This window comes from Drosophila miranda, chromosome 2 (assembly GCF_003369915.1).
Source record: "Drosophila miranda strain MSH22 chromosome 2, D.miranda_PacBio2.1, whole genome shotgun sequence".
Classification (NCBI taxonomy): Eukaryota; Metazoa; Arthropoda; class Insecta; order Diptera; family Drosophilidae; genus Drosophila; species Drosophila miranda.
In genome coordinates this window covers 7,490,856-7,511,252 of record NC_046675.1, presented here as the reverse complement: position 1 = coordinate 7,511,252, position 20,397 = coordinate 7,490,856, and the positions used below count along the sequence as shown (strand labels likewise).

Sequence of the window (20,397 nt, the reverse complement as noted above, 5' to 3'; positions counted from 1 at the left end):
GTACAGTGTAAACGTAAGCATAATTTATTATTAATATTTACGTATACATATATTCAGAGCTACATATGTATATGCCTATGCCATTTAGTCGTTAAATCCATACATATATATAGTATATATTTCTCGAATCGGTCCATGTGCTTCAGTTGGAAAATAATACTACAAAATCCACACACAATGAAAAAAGATCTCAAAACAAATTCCATTCAAATCAAAGGTTTCTTTCATTTTTGTTTCTTGTTTTTTTTTTGTAAAAATTAAATTCCATTTCGTTTTTTACTTAAGTGTTGCAAGGCGTAAAATTAGAAAACAATTCAATTTATTTAAAATTAATCGTCTAAACGTAGGATCGCCTATAGATAGGGTTCTAGGTGTATCGTATCTATATTTACTCATATGTATAGTTAGTTATCGGTTTGTTTTTTGTATGTACATATACATATGCATAAAGGGGGGGCTATATAACTGACAACTGACTCGTTACATAACTAAAAAGTAACTAAAAACTAGCAAAGAATTCTCCTCTCCACTCTCGATCTCAATCTCTCCTCATATTCCACAAATTATATGCTCATTCAAATGATTTATATTCAAAAATTGATCAAAATTTCTCCTGCTTTTTGTCTGCTGCTGGTTCTGGTTCTGGTGCCTGTTCGGGGCGTTGCGGGGCGGGGCATTTACTAAAATTCAAACTAAAATCTACTCAATTTCAAATGAAACAACAAAATCGCTTTAATTTCTGGTGTGCTGTGTTTCAGTTTGCGCCTAAATTCATGCTTTAATAAAAATGTTTCATCTGCATTTTTGAACCAAAAAAATTTGCATTTCAAATTGTTGTGGCTGTGTTTGGGTTTGTGTGTATCTGCATCTGTATCTGTGTGGGTTCTGGCTTTCATTTTGTTTTATTGAACTTATAGCTAAGCGTTCCATTTTGTTTATGCATAAATATCTTCGTTTTTTTCGCTTTTCTGCTGCGTTATTTATGTTTTTTGTTTTTGTTTTTTTAAGGTATACACACAAATAGTTTCGTTTCTTTAAAATTGTGGTTTCTGGTGTTGCTTCTGCGATGTTGCTACTGATGTTGCTTCTGGTGTTGCGTCTGTTTTCTGCTTAGCGAATATCATTTTTAAGATTTTACTACACTTGTTCTTTGCTTTTTTGTATTTTGTTGCTTTTCCTATAACTTGACTGATATTGCCACTTGGTTTTTGGATGGGATCGGAATGATCCAGGTCCATTCCGGGGTCCTCTCCATGTGTCCTGTTGCTGCTGCTCCTGCTCCTGCTGATGATGATCCGCGCTCCGTTCCGCTGGGTAGTAGTAAATTTAAGCTATGATTTTGGCTTGTTCGCTGTCGGCCAGCTGCTCGAATCCAGCGATTGGCTCAGCCGCCTGTCCGACCGCTGCCTGTCCGACCGCCCCTGTCGGCTGGCCGCTGCATTACAAGTGCTGGCCGTAGTATTCGGCTGGCGGGTAGTGCGGATAGCCCTGATGGAAGCCGGGATCGCCGGGCGGACGATGCATCATATGCGCCTGGCTGTCCATCATGTAGCCCATGGCGTCGTGCCCGTAGCCGGAGGGACCTGGATGCGGTGTATAGACTGTGGATCAGTGATCGTCGTATCGTTGTGGCGAAAGAGAAGAGAGACAAAAAAAATGCGCATAATTAGAAATTGCGGTCGAAAGGATTGCGAAAGAAGGAGAGCTGAGTGGCTCAGCTCTCTTAATTCTTAATTAAATCAGCGCCATTTCATAGTTATGGATATTTTTCGATCGAAAATCAAGTAATTCAGAGCAATAGTTACCTGCACGATTGGATTGATCGATCATCGGCTGGACAATTCTTCGCCGCGCATTGATGAACCTGTAAGTAGAGCAAGAAGAGAAGTCGAGACCGTTTTAGTGGCTTTATTCGTTAATTAAACACAAACCAAAATCGAAAAACGAGATAGAGTCGGAATCGGAATCGGTATTGGAATCGGAGACGGAGACGGGGTTGGAGTTGGAGACCAGACCCAAAGCTGGAGCTGGACCTATGAATTATGCATGAATTGGCTGGGATTTGCCGGGATGGCTGCTTTATGTGCCCAACTTAGCCATAAACCAAACCAAATCTCCGCCAGAGTCACACTTTTTGCTGCCATGCCACGACCAGGCCGGGCTCTGGCTCTCGGCTCTCGGCTATGGGCTAGCCAGATCAATGAGCCATGCCGACTCTGGTTATGATTGTCGTTTAATAAATGCAATAAGAAATAATAAGCAGTTGATCCAGCTACTGCGTGAAGGATCAACGGCGACACAGAAAAAAAAGGAGGAAAATGATTAAAGCAAAAAGCCGCCACCGGAGTGACAGTCACTTGGCTCTGACGATGTACCAGTCACAAAAAAAAAAAGAAAAAACCATCCAGCAAACAGCAACAAAACACGGAAAAAGACGCATCGGTTACAGATACAAGGCGAGTACAAGGCCAGCAGCAGATACAGATACAAATACTCGCATTAGCCGAAAAGAACGCGGCTCAAACAGTTGAACAGTTAACGGAGGTTAATGCACTCCATGACTCCTCTTCAACGAAATCCTCTTCGTTCTCCATCTCCATCTTCGACTTGGACTTTTCAATTTGCTGTTGATTTCTGCTGTGTTCGAGCTCTGCTCATTTTAGGGCGGAAATTGTTGCAACGCCCTGAAATCGTTTATCAAAACGACAAAATGGAATTGAGTTCCGTTGCCTTCTCTTCTTCTTTTTTTTTTTTTTTTTTGAAGATGCAGCAGCAACAGACGATGCGGGGCTTGTAAGCTGCAAATCGATTTGGCCGCTGGCCCTCGCTGGAGTTGATTGCAACAGAGTTCGAGAAGAAGAGATACAGATACCCGATACAGAAACAGACACAGTTGCAGATAGAGACTCTAACTTCTAGTTAATATTGGATAATAATGATGATGGTAGGACTCTGCAGGACATTCGGTAAGTGTACATTTGCCGAGTTATTTATGTACTTAGGCCATAATTATAACTTTTTCTTTCTGCAGCTGTACGGAGTAACTAAGCGTTAATATTTAAAACTTGGCCACTGAGAAAAAAGCGAAAAAAGCGAAACTTTTTCGATTACCAAAGTTCCTTGGGCCGTCTGCCATCTTATTGGGTGTTAATGGACTTTTCCTCCATCTTCATATCTATCTCCAACTCTGCCTTTGCCTCTGCCACTGCCTGGTCATTTGAATTGCTTCTTATGCAGTGTTTCTCCCTCCCCGATGTGGCTGGACTTGCCTCAAATTGCGCAAAATAAATACACATTTAGAGGGAGATACGCAGAAGGAAGGCCCTTGGCTATTCCCCCGAGGATTAGAGTCCTGCCAGCCTTCTTTGGGCCCCTCCCCGAACCCCCCCTGCAAAGGTGTCGTCCGTTAGCCCATAAATAACCAAAAGTGTCAACATTTTATTTTGCTATTTTCTGCTTAGGTTTTTCCTTTTTTCCAGGGCCATCCTCCTGCCTCCATCCTCCTGCCGCCATCCGCCGGCCCTTTAGCCATCTCTCTACGCAGTGTTGCGTGCCTAAGCGAAACGGGCAGGACAGGATGGAACAGGACGGGACAGGGTCCTGCCCAGGTCCTTGCTACTATTTGTTAATTTGCAGTGTGCTTCAGTGAGCGCGAAATTCAATTTAATTGAGCTGAGTGCCTGCCTGCCTGCCCGCCTGCCGCTGGTATCCCAGCGTAACCCCAGCTCGATTCAATCCCCGATCCTGCCTCCTCTCTGTGGATAAAGCTCTCACACATTTTTCGCTAGATTTTATTATGGCCTGTCCCTGCTTAAAAGCATTCCAGGGCACATCGGAGCCGGCCAAAGCCAGCTGCATAAAAGATTCAGCAAACGCTTTTAACTTGCTCTCCAGCTTTCTGTGGCAGCCCCTCCCCCTCTGCCGCTCTACCCATCTCTGCATCTCTGCATCTCCATCTGGCAGAACTTCTTTCGTATTTGCAACTGCACGAGGCAGCTTAGGCAGCCAGCCCTGTCTTGTCTTCTGCATTGGCTGTGGCACAGAGTGTCAAGTTCTGCAGCATGTCGCATAATGTGTAAAATTTGATGAAGTTGCCTCCTCTCTATATCTTTTTCTTTGTCTCTGCCTCAAGCCTAATGCACTTCTGGATCTCCCTAGGATTTGGCTTTCAGCCTGTCTGTTTTTCTCCTGTTCCGTTGCTTATGGGGCTGCTGTAAAAGGTAACAAGGCCCATAATTTTGTTTGCCACATTCTTTTCACCTCTCCGGCCTGTGGCAGGTTGACTTTGCCACTCTCAACTCTATTTCTGTGGCGTGGGCTGTCGCCCCAACCACTGTGTCTAGATATTCCCTGTTTGTGCTCTGAGTCCCAGAGCCCCCGGGCCTCACAGGCATAAAGCGGGTAAGTAATGGCTCTGTTTATTATGATCTTAATAAAGCAGATAACACCATTTCGATCTTGATCTACATCTTTTTCTTTATCTCTTAGCCGTATCTGTTACTTACCAATTATTCACTTGCAGTATCGTTAGGCCTGTATCCTGGGCCAATTGTTTCTTCTGGTCCTCCGAGGGGTAGGGATGCTGCAATTGGAAAACCCAGAGAAAAACAATTTAATAAACAATCCATAATTAAATCCAAATAATATTTACTCCACTAAGGAGAATGTTTTGTGGGGAGGGGTACAAACTGCTACAGGCCAAAATTTACAATCTATCTATCAGGCAGGGTGGAGTGGGGGGGGGCGGCTGAGAATCGATCAATCATTGCCAGCAAACAGCCACCATAAAACCGAAATGGGAACCTGTCACCCCGGGACCAGGGCTTGGGACCGCCTCTGCACTTGAAATGCTGCACAAGAGAGTGTATTTTTCGGCTGTTGTTTTTTATCAGACGAGAGTGCACTCCTTATCAGCAGTGCCACTCAAAATGTCCTCAATTTGCTGCCGCTGCTGCTGCCCGGACTGCAGTGCGTGCGCTTGTCTAGCGCCAAATGGGCAAACAAAGGCCATGGGGAGGACTGCTTGGGACTGCGACTGGGACTGGGTCTATGACAGGGGCTACTTCCCCATAAATCTTGCAGTCGACCCGCCGACACAGTGGCGTCAGTGTGCAAACAAACCGAACACAGAGCCCGAGTGAAAGTGCTTCCCTCTCTGTTGTTGTGGAGCTGTGGAGCTATGGAGCTAGGGAGCAGCTAATCTAATCGTTTGTCCCGGGGGCTGGCGCTTATTACAATTTGTTTTATTTGCTTAGTTGTTGGCTGTGCACTTTCTGTTGATTCAACGATTCCTATTCAACGATTCCGATCGCAACACACATTTTCACTGTACTAATGATTGTGTCGGCGAGGGGTTCTTGAACGCAGGCACCGGCACCTGGCTGGCTGTCAAAATTTCTAAGGATCTCTGGCGGAAGTTGCTGTCAAACGGTTTGGCTTTGTTTCGCCCTCGAATCGGGGCATCGCTTTGCGCGTGCTCCGACTCCGACTCTTGTCTGAGGTCCTGCCTCTGGCTCCGGCTCTGTCCTTTGTATTAACCCTTGATTGCCGCAACGTTTCCGGCAGCTGTGGGCGTCGCTTCAGCTTTTGGCACTCGTCACTGACGACTGGAGTGGAGTGCTCCGACGATAATTGTGATTCTATAGAGCCCTATCCGAGAGGGTTGTCTGCCAATGCAATTTGCTTGGGAGCGGAGCTAAGAAATTGTTTGGAAATTTACGGTTCTATATCTGGCCTCCCCCTCCCCCCTCCCCCCTCGGAAATATATGAACTGTCGTCTCATGTATTGGGGGTTACATAAGGATTGCATGTGGCATGTATTCGATGGCCAGTGAAGAGGAGAGTCGTAGCCAGAGTCGCCAGCAATTCCAATCGAAATGTGCAACGCTGCACATCCTTGTCTCTCTGTGTCTCTATCTCTGTCTCTGTGTCTGTGTCGCCTGTCTTCGTCTGTCTGTCTAACTGTCTGTCTGTGTGTATCTGTGTGTCACTGTGTGCCTGCATGTCCTGCCTGTCTGTAATGCAATTTAGTAGCCGTTGTAGTCCTGCCCTGACCACACACTCCTCCACACCTCCAAAGGCTTGGCCTGTTTGGTAGCTCCTTAAATGCATTTGCCTTATTGTTTGTGTTTAATAAATTTTACGTGTTGTCTTGTTGCTCCTGCCACTGGCGCTGCCACTGCTGCTGCTTCTCTTGTTCGTGTTACGTTGCGTTGTCTTGTGTCCTGCCCCGGCAGCAATATTTGTTTGCTGTCTTGGCCAGGTCGAGGCCATACCCCATCGCTCCCTCTGCCACGCCCGCACTCTGACTCTGGCCAACAGCAAATACCAAAACTATATGAAATTTGCGTATTGACAAATAAACGTAGAAGCCATGTAAATACAATGGACATGCCAATGGCAATGTTCCACCTCCTCCTGCTGTTGCTGCTGCTGGTGCATTTGGCTATACACCACTCCACCCACATACTTGTATATGTGGTGTATAACCGTAAAATGTCTAAGAAGTCAGAAGGCATAAATTACATGCAGGTAAATTAAAACGGAATTTATAGCATACTTTGTGGCGCACATCTATTTACAGAGATGGCTCCAGGGAGGTGCCGGAGCAGCCTGGTTATTGATTTGATATTGCGGACAAGAAAAGCCAAGACAGCTGCCAGTGACAGGGCCAAATGCAGGCTGAGATCGTTGTGGTTTTGAGCGGAAAGAGCAGCCAGTACACGTCTTTAGATGGCTTAATAATCACGACACTTTGTCTCCAGAACTATTCCACATTTACATACGATATATGTACTTTTATCACTGCTGTATTTGCTAACAAGTTCATTGACTTTGTCCGCCTCTCTTCCTGCCTCAGAATAGTATGCATTTCATTTGCAAAAGCTTTCAATTCCACGCCTACGGATATCCCCAGGGCTTAGAGCACTTTTTCCCCTGAATCGTCGTCTCTTTAAGCGTTTTTCTTTCAGCTGCACTTTGTTGCACCAATTAGACTAATGAAAGCAATTATGCATTTCGCACACACACACAAAGCATACAACCACAAGCACAGATGGTCCTACACGGGCTGTACACTGTAGACCGGCGAGTGCATAACATGTCAAGTAGAAACAAAGTCCATTTGGTTTATTAATTTACCATACGACAAAATAATTAATTACTGTCACGCCTTTAAGTTGCTTTTGCCATGTCGCCCCAGCCCCCAGACCCAGTCCCAGTCGCAGTCCCTAGCCGCCCCCCTCTCCTCGTCTCTGCCTCTGATTTCTGCTGTCTTGCTGCCTTGCTGCCTGGCTGCCTTGTGCCTTGCTGCTGTCTCTGTGTCTATGTGGCAACTTAACTCGCTCCACTTTTTCCAACATATTTTCACTTTGTTGTGTGTTTATTTAAACTTGGCAAATGAATTTAAAACAATCATCGCACAGAGAGAGACAGAGAGAGAGGGAGAGGGAGAGAGAGAGACTGCTTTCCCCCTGCTGACAAGTGGCAGGCAGAGGGACTGAATTGTGGCAGAGACACAGAGGCTCCCCCTCTTCATTGGGCCTGGGCCTGGGCCTGGGCCCAATGATGTCAACATGACTGCAGAGCCGTGACACATGGCACAACAAGCCCAAGAAGTCGAGGCTGGCCCCGGCTCGGTAATGCACACACGTACAGCCACAGAGCCACAGAGTCAGAGCCAGTGAGACCAGACCAGACCAGCGATGCCGACGCCATTAACAACGCCAAATGCGACGCCATTTGTGAAACAAGCAACAACAACAAAAACAACAACAACAGCAAATTGCAACGACGGCGTTGGCGGCGCAACGTGAAAATTGCATTGCCACAACGAAGAAGGCGACGGCCTCCGCCTGTTGGCCATTATGAAGATTTTTTCCGTTGCACTGCATGTCTAAACAAAGCCAAATGAGTGTTTCTCTTCCACTCTTGCACTCTGTGTGCCCCAGGGGCGCGGGGTAGAAGCGGGACAGATAAGGTGGGTGAGAGAGGGAGAGCCGCCAAGCACTAATCGCAATGTTGTCCACATCCCCAACCTCAACATGTGGCAGGGAGAGAGCGGCAGAAAAGAATCATAATAATTTGCAAAAGCCACAGGAACGGGGCATTAAGTTATGAAGATGCCCTACGCTTGGCAGCAGGTCGTGAACCGCCGCCAGAGCCGACAAGGGGTCAAGGAACAGTCAAAGGTTCATGTGGACGTGGGGGTCTTCCATCCAAGAGATACAAGACTTGGATAGTTTTGCTTTTATTTCTCATTTTTAATTGGAAAGTGCTCCAGGGTAGAAAAGGGTTGATGGATTGTTCATAACATGTGGCTCCTTTCAGGATTTTCAACACTCTAAACGGAGCGATAATTTCCATTGAAGATGGGAAATATATTCATAATTTTCATACTCTTCTCTGCCATCTTTCTTTCAAGAGCACAAATACTCTGATTGATGGATGTAATTCGTAGAAATCTTATCAGAATCCCTGCCATTTCCTCCTCTTCTCCTTCTCTCGTAGCGCATCGCGACTTCGACTTGAACCGGCACCATAAACATGCCACACACTAAGCGCCGTTGCAACATGACTCGCTGACAACAATGCAACTCTTTCACCGCTGCTGCACCTACCTAGCCCCCTACCTCCCTCTTCAACCACCTCATATCTCGCACTATGGCTTCCTTTGGCCATTTTGCCATGGCTTAACGTTTCGCGCTTTGCGCAGTCTTTTTTTTCGGGGGTTGCAACGGCAACGGTTGCCGTCAAAACGTAGGCCCAAAACGGAGCCAGACAACAGCGAAGGCCGGAAGAAAATTGCATGAGAGGCCAGGGACGGGGGCAGGGGCAGTAGAATGTGAAACGGGAATGGGAACGGACCTGGGGCATATGGGCACATGGACACATGTGGCTGGCTGTTCGAGTAGGCGGAGCACGCGAAATTAAACTTTTTTTTTCCTTCTTTCTTTCTTTATTTTTTTTCTGTGTGGTGTTTGCCCGTTGGTGTTGCTGCCGTCCGTTGCCTTGGTTGCAAGTTGCTGTTGTTGGCTGTCTGCAATGCGCGCCAAATGTAAACAAAATATTTGCGCGCCTGCCATAATTATGGCAACAACACTTGCAACAACAGCAACAACAACAACAATCAGCAATAAGCAACCAAGCATTACCCTCAATGCTGCCGCTGTCTGGCTGCCTTTTGTTTTTTGGTTGGCCAGTCGCCGCCGCTAACCCAGCCCCAAGTTGCAGCCCCCCTGCCACACTGCCACACAGCCATGCCATGCACTTCATTAGCACCATCATTGGAGTCGTCGTCGTCGTTGTCGTCGTCGTTGTGGTCTTATTAGGGGCCTGAAACTGGGTCTGGGCACTGGGGGGTTCGGTTTCTTAACGACATCGTCGCCATTGCCGACGACACATATCCGTCATGGCCGCCGTCGCAATACACTTGTTAATTATTTCAATTGAACGGCACTGCTTTCCCCTATGCCACCCCCCTCCCCAGAGCTACATTCAACATTCAATACTATAAGATGGTGATAAATCAAGCTGCCAAACATTGCATTATCTCAAATCGAAGTCTTTGAATACGAAATTAAAGTTTCGAACGCATGGGATATGTCGAAAAACGGCACAAAAACGAAAGAAAACAATTTCCCTAATGCGTTTGAAAAACTGTTAATGGCATTAAGCCGGGGACAAACGGAATCAGTCAAGGATATGCAAGCGCCGCCCGTCGCCTGCCTCCTGCCTCCTGCCGCCCGGCCTCGGCCCGAGGCTGAGGCTGCGGCTGTGGCTGTGGAAAGTCGAGACGCTGCCGCCGGGCAAACATGAGTGATGCGCCGATTTAAACGGCAATTCATCAATGTCAGCCGTGGGGTGGGGTGGGTGTGGGTGTGGGTGGTTGGGCTAATGCCGCTTCCGCTGTTTTCCTTTCCCAGAGGGTGGCTGGGTGCCACCATTTTAAACTGTGCTAACTTGGATTGGTCCTGGTCCTGGTCCTGGCCTCAACTTTAATTTCCGATTTGCTTGCTTATCGCCCTCTTCTGCCCAGAGTCTGGACAGGGTCTGGGCGTTGGTCAGCGCTGCTGCTGCTGCTGGTCGTTAGCTTTGGCCACACATTTACAAAATTCCATTAAGATTTTTATCATTTTACATACGCAGCCAGCAGTCGCAGTCGCAGCCGCAGATACAGCAAAAAAGAGTACCCCAGCTAATGGCCAAATGGCCAAAAGAACGTAGTTTGAACTTCCTTGACCGGCGAGCATAAAATCTTATAGTATTGTTTTGCCTTTTTTCGGTCAAATCAACCCTTCGTATACCTTTGCCATTCGGACATCCTTTTTTTTTGGTCCCCTCAAAGGATTCCGGCATCCTTCTGCTTAACATAAAGTGGCGCATAACAAATCTGTTTATTTGTATTACACATCCGTTGGACTGGACTTCCGCTGGCCAGATCTGAAGGCAACTTTGAACTGCAGTTTGAATAGTTTTTGCCTCCGTTTTGGCAATTTGTTTTTACTGCCGCATTCAGGCCGATGCCGATGCCGATGCCGAGGCCGAGGCCGTTTAGCCAAGCTCTTTGATGGCCCCAAATGGAAATCTAATTGGACGCGATGACCGAGCAAAGAAGCTGCCTTTCAAAGGGTATTCTCGTATTGGGATGTCGTAAATGGGATGCTTGGGTCTTAGAGTGAATGGACTGCGGATAAGGACTTCGATTGAGTCACGCAGTTGAGGTTTGCCAAGTGGTTGCCCGTGCCACACAATCTTGTTTGCATTTGCCACCCTAATGGCCATATAATCAAGGTTCCAATGGCGCCTCGCCTCGCTGCTATCGTTTACATCATCGCCCGTGCAGCGAGCACCCATCAGCTCCCAGGCCCACCCCATTGACGCAGGCCATTCATTGGGAGGGAGCCCATGAGGTAAGGTAATCTTATCAGCCTGCCACGCCACGAAAAAAATACCCACTAACTACAAAGTAGGCACTGGTGCTCCCTCCTCTTATCAGTTGAAGCGGCAGTATATGCGGCAGTCGCTGGGGCTGCGGCTGGGGCTGGGACTGGGGCTGAGGGTGGGCCTAGGCCTAGGCCCCAGCCAGTCAGAGATTCCCGTGGAGATCCCGATAACATCTCTGACGTGTGTGCGCCCCATTGGCCGGAATCTGGGGGGCTATGGCTATGGCTATGGCTATAGTTTGGACTCACCGTTAAATGCTGAAACAGCCACGCTCTCAATATGTTGGTTGCTACTTTTGGGAAAATGCCACGTTTCTTTTGGTTCTTTTTGCCGCTCGAGTCGTCGTCCTCCTCGCCGGTGCCCTCGCCACTTCCTATGCTGGCGTTGCTGGCATCACCTGGAAAAAGGTAAAAGGAAAATAAGTTGGAAGAAAGATGAGTACACTGCTCGCTTGGGTTCTGTTCTATGCGTTCAATCCCTATGTCAATGTTGTCGCTGCTCCACACTCTGCCACACAGCATCCATGCAACCATGGGAGGGGGAGGAGACGTCTCTGGTGTCTCTGGTGTTTGCTCTGCTGGTTTATGGCTGTTTGTCAAGTAGGCATAAAATTACTTTACTAGCCATAACGATAATCATATGGATGACATTGTTTGTGGCTGCCGTTCAAGACACTGCAGGTCACCGGACTGGATCTCTCTCCGGCTCTCTGGCTTTGCTTTTGCCTCCGACTTGGTCTTGTTTAGAAACAAAATTAATATTTGTCAGGGGTCGACTGTTGGCTGTTGGGAGCTGCCTTGGCTCTGTCTCTGTCTCTGCCTCTTTTGGTAATGTTCGTGCATAATTTTTGGTTAATTTAAATTTTCCAGGCTTTTATCTTTTGGCTTTTGTTTGCCATGGCCAAATCCCTTTCCCTTCTCACACCCACACCCACATCCACACAGACAGAGCGTTTCCGCTTTCGTGCTTTGTTTTCCCTCTCATCATCATCATCAGCACTAGATCTCTTTGGATTTTGTATATTTTTGTTTAATATTAAGTATGTTATTTGTGTGTTTACCTAAAGTTTTAGTTACACTTAAGTAACTCAAATGGTAGCCCCTCAAACAGGAAGCCCAAATCGCTGCGCAAATGCAAACAAAATAAACCAGAGACTCCACTCCACTCCGCTCCCACCCCTATCAGAGCATTGCATAATTTCACGCTCCTCGGCATACCCTTGCTCTGCATTCCACCCCATCATCATCACCATCACCATCATCGTGATCATCCGATTTCGGGCCAAAACAAATATTTCCCAACACCAAACATGGTGCGCTGCGTCGCCTATGAATGTCTAACTTGGCAGTAGCCATGAGGCCTACCACCACCACCACCACTACCACCTCCTCCTCAGATCGGTTCGGTTTGGTTCGGTTCAGGTCTGTGTTCCTTGAGTGGTTCATAAATTTTCCATTCTTTATCTTTTGCACAACACCTTTGGCATTTGCTTTCGCTCCACCTTCACTCTGGCTGGTTTTCATTAATTTTTCAGTTAACTCATTCATTAATTTTCACACTCGGAGGGAAAATCGTATATGCACAGTAGCCAAACACACACATACATACGCAATCGGACTGACACAGACACGGACACAGACGGACATGGTGGCAGACTTCACGCCATTTTGCGTAAACCGGAAGTTGGTTTTGATTAATTTAGTCGCCGATGGAGACGTTCGCTCATTCGTTCGAGACAGAGAGGTGTGCTTGATTTTCTAAACATACCATAAAACAAAAGCTGATGGTGGTGGGCATACCAAATACGAAAAAAAACATAAACCAGAAGAACATCATACGCGCATGAGAAAGAGCAGAACAGTGGATACCCTCCTCTGGCTCCCACTCATATTTTGACCCCAACAGAGCCACTAACCAAATCAGGGGACCCCACACCGGAAAAACCCTCCGAGAGGAGCCCAAAGAGAAGCAGAAAAAAGGCGCATTGCATTAAAAAGTTGTAAAATTAATTTACCAGAAACTTCCAAAAAAAAATGAACAAAAGAAGTTCCCAAAACAATCACTTGTTGGACCCTTTCTAGCGCCTCGCCCGCTCCGCTCCGCTCCGCGACGCTCTCTGGGTTGCATAATTTAGCAATTATGGAAATGCGTCGCCCCAATGAGATGGGAGCTGAATGACCAACCGAATCTGGCCAAATCGGAGGCCCATAGACAGCCCAGAGCCCTGAGCCCTGAGTGTGCGGAGGAGTCCATTACGAGGAGAGTGCGCCCGCTCTTCTTGGGCTTATCGAACCCTCGCTCTTTCGCTCTCTGAGCTGCACTTTAGCCGGGCCAACAACGCATTGAGCAAATGCTGCTAGCTGCTAGCTGCTAGCTGCTGGCACTTAACAACTTCATTAAAAGTTGTTTATGATCCTCGAAATTGATTATTCCACTCGTACGGAAAGCGGAGACGCGAGACTCCGGAGGCTGGGGCCAGAGGAGGCCACGGACTGTGGCACTCAAATCGCGACGGGCGCGCGCTTAAGAAAACATGAAATTGATTAATGCATTTGCCTGCAACATGGTCAGGAGATGGAGTTGCAGATGGAGATGGAGTTGGGGCTGCTACGAGACGACTGAAGATGGGCATGGGCATGGGCATGGGTTGGGACTGGTATCTGCTGGTGATATGTAAATTCCTTCAAGTGGATTGCACTTTACGCCGACGACTCTCGATCCACCGCCTCTCGTCTTTCGTCTCTTCTCGAAGTAATTTCTGTGTGTGTGTGTGTGTTGGATTTCGGTTTGGTGTGTGCTCCCATTTCCATTTCCAGACCCAAACACAATTAATCTTTGGCAAGAGCCGCATCTTCGGATCTTCGCATCCCGGGCTGCGGCTGCGGCTGCCCCACGACTGCTGCTTATTATTGTTATAATAACGATGTGCAAAAGCACTTGTGCCACTTGAGCGGGGCACTCGTGTAACAGGGAGATTAGGACGGTGCCCGGTGCCCGGTCCCCAGTTCGCAGAGGATCGGATCGGTGCGTATCTGGGGCCGCCGCCAAGTGCCTCGGGATTCGGGGTTTGAAGCTTTCCAAAGTGCTTTTCGCTGTACGGCGCTGTACGGGCGAGACCGAGACCGAGACGATAAAGCCGCTTGCATTTTTCTTTTAATTGAATTGTTAAGCGCAGCGCAAAACTTAATTAATTTCCACTATAACTTTGTCGACTTTATGGGGGCCCAACTCCGACTCCAGCTCCACATCGACCGGCTTCTGCTGCCCCTCAATTCCCAATAAGTTGTTGCTGCTGCTGTTTTTTTGGGTTGGAGGTTGGGGGCGGGGAAGGGGCAAATAAATTTGATGCCGTCGCAATTTTCGTTGCCATTTCTGTCGTGGGCGGCGGGTGGTGGTTCGCTCAGGCGGGCGCTTCTTGTGGCAAGCATTTTTATTTATTATTGGCTTAAAGGACGAAGGATGCAGGAACCAAAGACGCCATTTCAGAGGCAAACAGACAGACAGACAGACATGTGTGCCTCTGTGTGTGTGTGTGTGTGTGTGTCGGTATTGTTGCAAGAAACCTCCTGGCCTTCTCTTTCCCCAGAACCAAAAAAAAAAGAATAGTTTCCACAGTTGTTGGTGGACTATGCTCTGCTTGCCACATTTTCATGTTTGTTTTCTGTACTTCGTTTTCCTTTTTTTTCCTGCTATTTTTTTTGCGTTTTTGTTGCTGCCTTCTACAATTGCGCAAAATTCCAATTTGCAGTAAATTTTGCGATTTTTCCTTTATACTGACATACAAAACATTTTTAGTTTCCTGCTGGCTTTTCCACCACCACCCCTCTCTTTCTTCCAGGGAATGCAATTATAGAGTAAAGCTGACAAAACCCAAACCAAATGCTTGGAGAAGGTCCCACGATTGATTAAGATTTCTGTACAGATCCTTTAGCCTTCAATTAGGTCCCAACATGTTTGCTTTTTGTATGAATTTCTCTCAGAATAATTCGAGAAATTGTAGAAATAAATATCTATGGATTCTGAATAAAATTCAACAACAAAATGCACTTTCCGGACAGCAAAAACAAACAAATTGCTTTTCCAATGTACAAGAAACAAACAGAGGGAAAGAGACAGAGACCGCCAGAGAAAAACAGAATGAAATCGAAGGAAGAGCGACTCCCACTCTTCTGGCCTGGCAAAATATTTCCAAACTACTTGACTGTGCGGCTCGAGAGGGGGAAGGGGGAGGGGGTGGATTCCGAGCAGTTTTCAATTAGTTTTTAAATAAACTTTTCCTCACAAAATGAAAAACGCCAAATGCTCTCCTTCCCCCCCCTAGCCCCGCACTTGCCACTCGCCCAAGAAAACTTTCCATTTTCGTGGCGAGTGTGAGTTTTTCCCATTTCAAACTGTTTTTGCGCCTGGCGCGTCTTTCAGGGGGCCCCGGCATTTGTTTATACAAATCCATGCCAATCGTCTGTCAATCATTTTCCAATAGGAACGCACCGAACCGGGTCGGCCCCAGAGAACATGGCGGAAGTCTGCTTAGGCTCATCGACATGGACCGGCCCCTGTGTGTGTGTGTGTGAGTCGAGTGCTTCGGCGACGGTGCCTGGCACTGGGCCTGGGCGGCGGCCTGGCCAACAACTAATTGAGTTCTGCTTTAAATGATAATAAACAGCAGCGAAAGCAGCAGCCAGGAACAACAGCAATTGTCTATCTGCTACGTGCTACGTGCAGATTGCGACTTGTGTGTGTGCTTTCGGGTTTGGTAATTGAATTCAAAACATGTCAAAAGAAATCAGCCAGAAACGCCTTGGGTGGCCACTCCAGGCCAGCAGCCAAGCAAAGCAGTGTTGGGGCAACGTTTTGTCACAAGAGCCGAGCCCCGGGCTTCAGCTTCAGCTGCAGCTCAGCAAACACTTCAGGCCCGAGGCTCTGGCTGTGTGCTCTTCAAGTGTAGGCAAAGAAGCTGCGCTTGAGCTGAGCCTCCAACTTGAGCACTTCAGCAGAGGCAGAGGCAGCAGCCACACACATGGCTCACAAAAGCTAAGAAAAGGGCGTCATCATCATCAGCCAACACCAGCAACAACAACACAACTCGGGTGATTGTCAAGTGGGTGGCTGACTGAACAGCAAACACTCGAGCCGGGATCCAAAGTGAGACCTCCAAAGGTGTTGGCGCGCTTATTAGCCACCAGAGCTGCCCGCTGCCCGCTGCCTGGCCATGATTTATGTGCCTGCATTTGTGGCTTTATTGAATCTCTACAGCGGCCTACAGTGATAAAGATCTGCGATTAATCTAACTTTAGTCGGGATCAGCAGTGACAATTATACGGCGACACACGAGTGCACAAATGATCGGGCAATTAATAAAGCTCTCGATACGACTTAATTAAACATTGAATAATGTTCCAAGCGCTGAACTCTGCTTTGATCGGGGCTCCAATTGACATGATCTATTGACTACATTTTAAGAGCCCTGGGCACGAGATTTTCCCTCCAGTCTGGGCCAATTTTCCTGCCCAGTTTTCATGTGCGAATCCCAAAACACTCAAAAACGAGGATGAATAAACTGCAAATTATCAGAGGCCACAGAATGATGATGGATCACCCAATCGCGCAACGCCATAAAACGGCAACAAGTCAATAAGAACAACAACAATCTCAGCTTCGGACATATGGCCGGGTACAGAGCAGGCCCAGAGCCAGAGCCAGACCAAAGTCAATAGCAATTTTTGTGGCCATTTTTTTTACGGGGCTTCTTCCCAGAGAGAGAGAGGAGAGAAGACAGAGGGAGAGGTGGAGGTGGAGTGCAGCACAGCACACAAAAAACAGTTTGAAGTATTAACACAAAAGCCGCTTTGGCTTTTGGCTTTGCCCCCGTCCCCCGTCCTGTGCCCCGTCCCACTCCGATATGTACGTGTACATATGGAGAGGCTTTTTATGGAGGATTTGTGTGATCCGCTGCAATATTTTGAGCCCCGGCAAACCAGGCGAAACCAGCAACCAGCCACGGCCAACGGGGCATCATCATTGTCGGCTTGTTGCATTGTTTTGGCCGGCAAACAACCGGGCAAAAAAAAAAAAAAAAAAATGAAAATAATAATAAAAATAATAATAATGTTGCAAACAAAACAAAAAACAACAACAAAAAAGCAAAGCTGCTGCTGCTGGATGCTGCAACATGTTCATGCCTCATTATTTTCGTACGGATTTTTGCGGTTCGCTTGGATCATGAGAGGCAGCAGAAGCAGCCTTGGACCCGTTGGATCTGGGACTCTGGGACTTTGGTTCTCAGGCTGCTGCCAATGGCTGGAGCTGGAGCCGGAGCTGTTCCATTCATTCAATAGGCTTACTTTTCAGCAAAAAAAAGTTTATTAAAATTCCAAGCCAGGCAACCACCGAAAGCCAAAAAGCCAACACATGTTTTCACGCCTACCCACAGAAAAAGTCGAAACTCGGAAAAAGAAAAAGCTGAAGCTGAAGCCGAAGCTGTCGGAGGCAACAACCGCCTTATATGCAGATTAGCCATATGTGTAGCCCCAGTCTCGAGTCTGTCTCTCATTCCCTCCGCATATGCAAAATCAAATTATTCAAATTCAATTATTGTCAATTTTATTTATTATTAATGCGCATAATTGTCAAATTTGCCAAATTTATGAACCTCTTTCGAGCGATACACACACACCACAGCCATACTCGTATGCCGTTCATATAAGTGAGTGTGTGTGTGTGTGTGTGTATGTATGGGTAAGGGAGCTTTATGCAAATGCCAGGCAACGCAGCAGACGCCCCGAAAGACGCCTGGACAGGATTGTCTCGCGCTCAATCCGTTCGAATTTATGAGACATGTTGAAATGCATCTCACCTTGATTATGTGGATGTGGATGTGGATGTGCCACGGAACGGGGACTGCGACTCTGACTGGGAGTGAAACTGAGCCTCAGACTGAGCTCTGAGCTGATCTGCCACCAAGGGAGTCTCGGTCTCTGGCATTGGCTGCAGCTCCGAAGATTAATGGCAGCGGGTTTAATTTGTTTTTGGGTGTTCTTCCCGGCGGAGTGTTAGGCTTCGGGAGTGGGTTGCAGCTGTAGATGGGGCTCGGATTCATTATTCTTTATGCACTCGCATTGACACCTTGCTCGGTGGGCAGAGGGGAGCCCCACAGGTGACTGACTTGAGCTGAATCTGATTCCTTTTGACTTGGGCCCTGAACCTCTGAGGTTTTCCTTCAGCCCTGCTGCCGTCTGCTGTTTGTCCTTTCCATTACTCTATATATCTGTTTTTTTTTGTATTATTTTCTACATTGATATTAAGCAATTCATAAGCGTGTAATTTCGTTTAGCGTACAAAAAAAAACAAGCAGGCAACAAAAAATGGAATGTCTGCAGTTGATTTTTGACATCAAAATTGCAGGCGCGACTGCAGACAACGCGGCAAAAGTCAGGGCGGGGCCCCCACAGCACCAACGAACGGCAGCCCAGACAGACATTGGGGATGTTACCCTTCTTCTTCTTCTTCTGCTTCCTTCCTGCCCCCCCTTCTTCTGCTTCCTGGGCTGTCTTCTCTTTTTCACATTTTTTTTTGTTTTGTTTTTTTTTCTTTTAATAACACACTGAAAATGTTTTTTTAACAGCATGAAAATTATAACGCATCAGTCACGAAACACGAAGACAACAACGAAACTTTGGTTGTTGCACTCACCTCCCCACCCCGTCCCCTCCGTCCCCGCCTACCATCAGCCCCTGCATGTGAAAATCTTTCAGCGACCAAGAGCAAAAAACGTTTTTCTCTCTTTCTTTGCCTCTGTGTGTGTGTGTTACCCCATTTTGTGCAGCTTTGTCGGCCATATTGGAGGGGAAAAGTCAGGCAAAAGAGTGAGCGAGAGAGAGAGAGAAGGAGACGGCGAAAAAAAGCGCACTTTTTCGAGCCAACAAAATGGTTTATTAACTTGAAAAATAAGTCTGGAAAGGGAAGGAAAACCCAACACAAAAAATCTAGAGAAATGTTCCGCGTTCGTTTTCAGTTTTAGAATATGCAAATTAAGTGAAATAACAAGACAACAAAAAAGCTAGCATAAATTATAAAATGAACAACAGAATCTAGATTCGATGGGAGATGGCAGATGGGAGATGGGATCCGTTGAATCTCGTCTCTGACTCTCTGTCTTTTGGGGGCCCGCTCGGCAACTGTCTAATAATAATGAAATATTTCCAGCTCGAGCCCCGATATCGGGGGAAAGAGGGAAGAACACGCTTGTAAAGATATTTATGCTGCTTTTCGAATTTGAATCTTTTGCTGTGACCTTTCGTGCCTCTACCACGCCAGATCGATCCGAGTGTGTGGATGTATGTATTTTTCTTAATTTTGAAAGCGTATTAAATTACATATACTTGTAGATGGAGAGCCCCCCGGCCCCTGCCCCCTTAAGCGGCAACCAAATTGAAACAAGAATTTCAAGTATGTTTAACCCAAAACAGAAAACACAACACACAACCGAACTCGGAATCAGAATCAGAAACCAAAAACTGAAACTGAAACAGAAACAGAACCGAAAACCGAACCGAAGAGTCAAAAACAGGCCTCCTCCTGTTCTGCCATGGGCATTGCCTGGGCTTAAAGTATTTCACAGGAAATCTTCGGAAACGAAACGCAACGAAACGAAACCCCAGCAACAATATGTTCTACACATTTCTCTTCCCCCCCCCCCCCCCCCCTGCCCCCTGCCTCTTTCCCCATCCCCCGTTTCCAATCTTCTTTCGCTGCTGGGTGTGTGAGAAATCGAAATCCCAAAAACTAAATCCTATAATGCCTTAAAGGGGCACACACAGAGAGACCCGACCGACCGAACGACCCGCACTCCTCACGCACGGCTACATTTTGAAATATCTCTCCCTGGATATGTGTGTGTTTGGTATTTCTTTTTTGTTTCACATCCCCAGCCATGCCCCACACCATGCCCCATACCATAGCATGCCCCAGCCCTCGGCCCAACCGATTCCCTCCATTCAAAAGTCACAGGGCAGGCAGTCGCTGGCACAGGCACAGGCACAGGCCCGAGCGTGCGCTCACTCTATAATAATGATAAGATGGCTCTTAATCAGAAAATTTATATGCCCCGGCATTTAGTTGTTCGGTTCGCTCACGCTCTCCAACCAGAGCTGGACGGATCCGAACCGAACTGATGATGGGTTATGCTCGTTTATAATTATGGGTCCTGTCAGGGGCTAAATAACAGCCGCATCTCAAACTCAAACTCAAACTCTACAATTTTCAGTTTAGCCAGAGACAATGAGAGAGAGAGAGAGGGAGAGGCTGCTCCCTATGTCTTTCCCTCTCTGGATGCTGCCATTTTGGCCAAAAAGTGAACCAAGGAACTTTCTGTTCGTGGGGCGTGTCACCTTTTTGCGCCTCCCGTTTCCCGTTTTCCTGTCATTCAAAAAAAGAGTATATAGTAAAGTGAAAACT

The 20,397-nt window shown here is 47.1% G+C and overlaps 1 protein-coding gene and 1 pseudogene across 3 annotated transcripts in view; both read right to left on the bottom strand.

The window, feature by feature from the left end:
* Nucleotides 1–240: 240 nt before the first annotated feature.
* The window catches only part of LOC108154955 (homeobox protein homothorax), a 117,221-nt gene continuing 97,064 nt past the window's right edge, over nt 241–20,397 (bottom strand). For 2 of the 3 annotated variants that reach the window (XM_017285460.2, XM_033389178.1), the window contains exons 11-14: nt 11,193–11,341; nt 4,506–4,582; nt 1,806–1,864; nt 241–1,601 (exon numbers count right to left, since the gene is read on the bottom strand). In XM_017285460.2, the coding sequence (XP_017140949.1) occupies nt 1,441–1,601; nt 1,806–1,864; nt 4,506–4,582; nt 11,193–11,341 (446 nt within the window). In that variant the 3' untranslated portion in view covers nt 241–1,440. The remainder of the gene's footprint in view (nt 1,602–1,805; nt 1,865–4,505; nt 4,583–11,192; nt 11,342–20,397) is intronic. The other variant, XM_017285461.2, reaches the window with a different exon arrangement.
* On the bottom strand, nt 17,102–20,384 carry LOC117187141 (annotated as a pseudogene).